General features: G+C 45.4%; 1 protein-coding gene across 1 annotated transcript in view; it reads right to left on the minus strand.

The window, feature by feature from the left end:
• The window catches only part of MMRN2 (multimerin 2), a 22323-nt gene that overhangs the window by 5753 nt on the left and 10077 nt on the right, over positions 1-6493 (minus strand). Inside the window, exons 2-3 of the mRNA XM_009633775.2 lie at positions 2730-2852; positions 1382-1488 (exon numbers count right to left, since the gene is read on the minus strand). Of these exons, the coding sequence (XP_009632070.1) occupies positions 1382-1488; positions 2730-2852 (230 nt within the window). The remainder of the gene's footprint in view (positions 1-1381; positions 1489-2729; positions 2853-6493) is intronic.

Here is a 6493-nt window from a genome sequence, read left to right on the forward strand (position 1 = left end):
GAAAGAATATCTTGTCTGGAGCATTTGCTTTGCTTACGGTACTGCAAATGCATACAGCATTGCTTAAATGATAATGCTGTGCAGTTAGGGTGGATATTTTTTTTTTTTTAACTCGTGCGGAGTTACTGTTCCGAAGAAATGAGTCTATTGCAAATATGTGCTGCTTTTTTTTTTTTTTTTTTTCTGCAAATCTGCAGATCTGCAAATTCCTTGTCCTTGTTCCACAGTTACCTGAACTTTCTGACGGCAGCAGCTGCAGTGAGTGATGCCGTACAAACGAGGAGATAGAAGTGGAGCGGCTGGGTTTGGTCAACGCATGTAATGAAGGAGAGACTAAGCTAGAAGCACTGTGTTTGGTAATATCCTTCCAACATTATAAATGAAGGTCCGGCTGGGGCATCACCTTAGAGATAAATCTGTGAAGATGACCTCTAGGGGTTCCTTCCAACCCAAAACATTCTATGATTCTATGATAAGAAAAGCTAAACCTACAGAGATAAAAACAGGAACTCCCATTTTATCCATTAAGTCTGTTTGGGTAGGTGAGTTAGACAAAGCTGGTGTGAAAACTTTCACACAAGTGTTCGACATTTTTGTTATGGTTGCCTTAATTACTAGGGGCAATCGCCTTATATCCATTTAAATTCTCCTTCTACTTTTGGAGAGTTATTTGCTAAATCCTGCCAATGCCATGAAGCACTCCAGGTTTTAAACCACACCGTCCCCCCTCTCTTTTTAACCACACAGTCCTCTTTGCATCGTTACTCAGCAGCGCAAAGAGTTGTAGCAGCTTACTGTATGTAAAGGCTATTGCTAGAGCTTCCATGGCAGTAACAGCCGGGGCTGTGTGCTTGTGCCGTAGGGCTGCTCCCCGCTCTAGGAGCCGGTATCGGCGCGGCCGGGGTAAGCAGGGAGGAGGCAGCAATGTGGGCTGGAGAGCGAACGCTGCTGCCACCTTTGAACTTGGATGGGTTGTGGTATCCCTGCCCGGATGACTTCATCCTGTAAACTGACCGCGGGGGCGTTTCACGTCCTAGTCTGTTGCTTCCCGATGTCTCCAGTTTCCACCTGGAATTAGGCATTCCTAGATGGACTTGCAAATCTGACAGCCCCGTCGGCAAATGAATACCTTTATCCATGTGTAAAGATTACAAAGGTGCTACTAACGGAAGAATAAGTAGCTAACGCTATTAGCTACTAATTGCAGCTAATTACAGCTACTCCTTGTGTCAATGTATCAGTGGTTTGGGGCATAGCAGAACAAAGAAAATAAGGCATTGATTTTCAAAAAATAAGGGAAAAACAAATAGGCAAACATTTCTTGCCACCGTGACTGGCATTTAGTCATGAATTCTCACGCTTGTTCTCTGGCTTTCCTTACCACGCTGTTCACAGTCCTTGCCAAAGAATCCAGGGCAGCATTTCCACTGCAAAGACTTCAAAACCTTCTGTTTCACTTGATAGACTGGCTTCAGGGCTGTCCTGTACCTGGGGAGTAAGGGTCTGGGCATTAGATTGCGAGTTACTGTCAGCTGGCGTCACTCGGGGTTAAACTCACTGCCTCTAGCAGCAGCCGGGTGCCCAGTGTGTCCTGGGTGACTAACGCAGAACACAGTTAAGAAATTTGTCATAAACTGTGTCACTGCTACTTAGTAAAACATCTAGGCCGTCCACAGCAATTCTTTTTTTTTTTTTCCCCCCCCACATAAGATTGCTTTTCAGGAGTACTGGCTACAACAGGAGGTGTGTGCCAATTCCTACCCGCAGGCGGGATGTACCTGCTGCCCAGGGAGCAGGGCACAGGTGCCGCACGCTTTACTCTTCTTCAGTAGAGATTTTTTTTTCCAAACAAGCTGGCACCAATGTGACGCCAAGTCTGAGAAATGTCCCAGATAGCAAATTTATGTAACTATCAGAAACGCAGCTGTACTATTTGTTGTAATAAAATCCTTTGCAATCAAGTCTGGACTGAGCTTGAACTTCTCTAATATTCTGATGAGTTGTAGAGAGAGTTTTATTTTTCAACAAATATTCCAAAATGTCACTGGCACCAAGGAAGATAGAAATCTGTTAAAATATTCATGAAACTCTTTTTTTGTTCAAAGAAAGAGAAATTAATTATGTTAACAAATAACAAAAGCAGTCAAGTAACTACACAGATGTGAAAACATGGAGTTGAGTGTTAAATATAATTTCACTTCACAAGTGTGTTTTTATTCAGTGTCTCCCAACTTTAAAAATGCATCAGCCCCGGTACTGTAGGGCACATTATTGGCTTTCACCATAGCTCTTTGGGCAGCCAGTCCTTCTGAAAGAAAAGCAAGCACTTTGGCAATCGCCCATCTCTAACTCCCGCCATGTAAATGCTCTCACTGATGGCCACAGGCAGAGATTTTTTTCAGTTACGTGTGTGTATTATGACCTGAAAATCATGGAAAAGGTATGGTCTCTGGGTTTTTTTTCTGAACAAACATGTGGGAAGATTTGAAAAATCACTTCATTGCCTTGTAGTCCTGAACCTGATGGCTTAAAAAGGGAGTTGTTCTCCCAGGTTGCTTGAACACCTGATGACGTTAGGTACATAAATCAGGCCTAAGTCACTTTGGTATTAAACTGAGGTGGTGTTTTAAGTCTTTTTTAAAATGTGTCATTAAATACTTCTGCAAATATCATTTAGATACTTCAGAGAAAATGATGGTGTCTTCATTGGTTTTATTTTGGATACTTACATGACCTTCTGGCACTCCGGTGCTCCGTTCAGGCAAGGCTGTTGGGAGTTCACAATGTACTTCTCCTTCGTGCAGGCTTCTATGTATGTTACCAGCCGGGACTGCATGAAGGAACACCAGTTCCTAGTGGAAGACAGACATGGGAAAGCAATTTGAAGTAGGTCTTTTAAAGTCTCTGCTGGTAACACTGCCAAGGAAGAGTGAAATGTGGAAGGGTCTTTTTTTTCTTTTTTTTTTTTTTTTTTTTTCCCAATCTGAATGTTGAGGAAAGTGGAAAACGCTTGCTAGCTTCTCCCTCCACTCCCAGTTCATTTGTTTTCATTTGGGATGTTTATTGGAGTTTGTTACAAAAGGGTTGATTGTCTGAACTTTGATGCATTAGTTCCGTTTCCAGTCCTTTCATTTAGCAGGAGAAATTTCCAACTCGCGATAACCTGCAGGTCAATGTCACTTTAAATGTCAAATTGCCTTTCTCAGCACGCTGCCGTTTCAGATGCCTGATGACTGACTCATCAGGTTGAGGCAGGCCGCTTCTGAAAACTTAATCCTCCATAAACTCCACTAATAACCAGTGTCTTCCTAAGTACTACTTCTCCAAGATAATAGAGTAGCTGATTGGATTTTATTAATGAGACTGGCTCTGAAATAATAGCAGGAAATTAATAACTGCAGGAAGATAATATTGGAAAAATGAGGGTGCTTGTCTTGGGGTTTAGTTTTATGCTCATAGCAAGGACAATTTTCCTAGTCTTACTATTGAGTGAGCTTTACTAGTCTGTAAGCTTTCCAAGTCAGTTATATAGACATCTGTTAATCCCAGAGTGTAGGTGAGCCTCTTCATTTTCAAAAGCTTAAAGTTAAGACATGGAAGTGTAATATTGGTTGAAGTTTGACGGTTAAAATCCAAGACCAGAAGTGACAGGAAATGAAGAGTAATAACTGTAACGGGAAATGAAAAAAAAAGTGAAGATTAACATCCGATTAATTAGTAATTACAATTATTGTTGATAAACTATGCATGTATTCAACACACTGTGTCAGGTGGTGTGTTTGCAGAAGTTCACCAGTTAAACTCAAAAGGATCCTACCATCCTCTGTGGGTAGTGATGTGGCAGCTGTCTTTGGACAAAGTAGCTAGAGGGAGACGAGGGGTCCCCGCTGCCTCACTGCTTAACTCTGGCCACAAAACCCTCCAAGGATGAGTTGCTGAACCAGCAATTTCATTTTACAGACAACCTGTCTTAAAGACGGTCTGGGGCCTTGTGTTTCCCATGAGTTTGGCTGCAGATCCTGCCTGATGTAGGAGAGCACCTACCGTGGTTATTTCTAAAGCTGTGTGCACACAGGGCCATGAGGAAGTTGCAAAATATCACTTGACGGCGTACTGATGTTAAAACACGCTAATCTTCCTTGGGGAAAAAGTGGGGTTGAGCAGTTTGGCGAGAGAAATGAAAGAATACAGGCTACCCTCACTGTTACAGCTAATTCACTGTAACTTTCCAGAGTGTCTCTATACAGATGGGTCCAAACAGGCTGTGCCAGGTTAGCAGTTGGCCTGACTGGTTCCTGTCCTGGGAAATGGAAGCGGGTATTGCATTTAGTTCCTCTTTCCAAATGAAGGTGCAGGGTTTGAGGGAGAAGGGGCTTTCAGCAGCTTGCAATGACTGTGGCAGCTCAGCCCCTGTGGTTTAGGCTTTGAAGCGGTGACCTTCCACAGCCTGTGCCACCGGGGCATCAGGCAGGCTGCAGAGGCTCCCATCTTCCCCGGTGACCCATGAAATCCAGCTCTTCCCTTGGCAGCAGAAGAACCTGCGGCTCCTCCAAACATCCCATGGTGCTCGCTGCCTTGGGCTGTGAACCATTCTGAACCAAAACACCAGGCTCCACGCTTTAAATCAGTCTCGTTTTCCAGATGGGAAGATTGGCATGAAATCAGCTGCAAAGGGGATTTGAGGCCTTCATCGCTCCCTTGGGGTAAAACACCCGCAGAGGACACAGCTCCCTAATCGTCACGAAATCAGCTGTCCTGCTTGCAGACCACTTGAACCTCAAAAACCGAACTACGCTGCTATGGTAGATGTCCATGGGACAGGTGTATGAGACGGTGAGAACTGGTTGTTATGGTCTGGGGTTTTATTTTGTTTTCAGCATTGTCCTACCTGATACTGCTGCTGGCAATTCAGTGCTCAAAAGTTTGTCGCTGGAAAGTTTGAATGCCCAGGAGTAAACCTGTTGAGTGAGCAGGTGCTATTCTCAGATGACTTGGGTTTTTTCTCCCTCTGTCTGGCATCTCTAGGGGTCTGCTGTTCTACCTCCAGTAAAACAGCATCCAGCACAGTTGCAGCCATGACTATGAGCCTTAGAGCTTACTGGTGTCAATATATGCAGTATATCTGCTTAAATGAAGCCTGGAGAAAAACTAGAAATTGTATTATATGACATTATGCATACTATTAAATTCCTTTTCTATAAGAAATCAAAGCTAGTTTCTGAGAACAAGAGTAAAATCAGGCCATACACAGTACCAGTCGTGTCAGCTGGGGTATTTGGAGAGATTGGGAGGTTTTTGTTCTCCATGGCTTTGTCAGAGCTTGCATCGCAAAGGAGCATTGGCTGAGGGAAAGGGCCGTGTCTGATAAAGAGCAGCTGAACTTTAGGCAGTATATTTTTACATGGGAAGCAGGAACCATACTTAGTATATACGGAAAAAGTTTGCCTCTTGGAGCAAGTTGCAGGAACAGTGGGGAACGGCATCCCGCACGAAAGCAGAAGCTGGGGCTGCGGTGGCTGGGGGCAGGGGAGGGAGCTGTGAGGATGCTGGAAGCGTCAGGAGGGAAGGGCAGGCAGCCTGGGCTGGCTGGGAACGGTTTGCCAGGCTTGCTGGGACATACGGGGCCTCTTCTGCTTCCCCATTTCTGAAGGAAAATGTGATTGCAATTTCACTGAACAAAAAAAAAACCCACTTCATCTCAGAAGCAGGGGCAGGAATCTGGCAAAGCCTGCGGCGCTGGGAAAGCTGAACAGGAAAGCAGGCTGCTGCAGCCCCGGCTGCGGTTTCAAGCCAAGCCAGCTGCTTCGGTGAGCTGTTGTTTTAAGGCCTTCACAAGCGACTGGGGGAATTTTTGTGCCTATTATCAATGGGAGTCTTTTTGCCTACAGCACTGAACCAGAGGACAAATCCCCAAGTTTTTATTAAATCATTACTCCTCCAGAGTCAAAGGCTCTTCTTGGGTCACCGGGCAGCTCCGTTCAGGCCAGCAGACCAACACCCCGCTCTGGCTGCCCTCGGCCTCCGAGGTGTGTGTGTGTGCCTCTGCCCGTCCCCCGGGCCTCACCAGGCGGCATCATGCTTCAGCGGTCGCTGTCAGATGGGCAACGCCGAAACAGGGACCCCACGGGTGCTTGTAGTCAGGCTGTCCTCTCTCATGTGCCTGGCAAGCCGCAGCTGGGAGCGGCTTTTCCCCCTCAAATCCTCTCCTTTTTTGTTTTGTTTTGGGGCTTGTTTGGGGTTTGGTTTGTTGGGGTTTTTTTTTCTGAGGAAATAAAGTGAGTGGGTGCTGCTGCTGGAGCTCGCTGCCGTTGTTGCTAGGTGCAATATCTCAGGTCTGCCCGCGGGGTGCCTGCCAGATCCAGGCAGGGGTCTGAAATCAGTGTGGAAACCTCCTTTTAAAACAGGATTCTTTGGCTTTAGTGCTTTGTTATTTCGTAATGAAAACAATCCACGCCTCGTGAATCATCATCTGGACTGATTTGGTTTTCCCACC

The sequence above is a fragment of the Egretta garzetta genome, unplaced genomic scaffold (assembly GCF_000687185.1).
Source record: "Egretta garzetta isolate BGI_Z169 unplaced genomic scaffold, ASM68718v1 scaffold280, whole genome shotgun sequence".
In the NCBI taxonomy this organism is placed as follows: domain Eukaryota; kingdom Metazoa; phylum Chordata; class Aves; order Pelecaniformes; family Ardeidae; genus Egretta; species Egretta garzetta.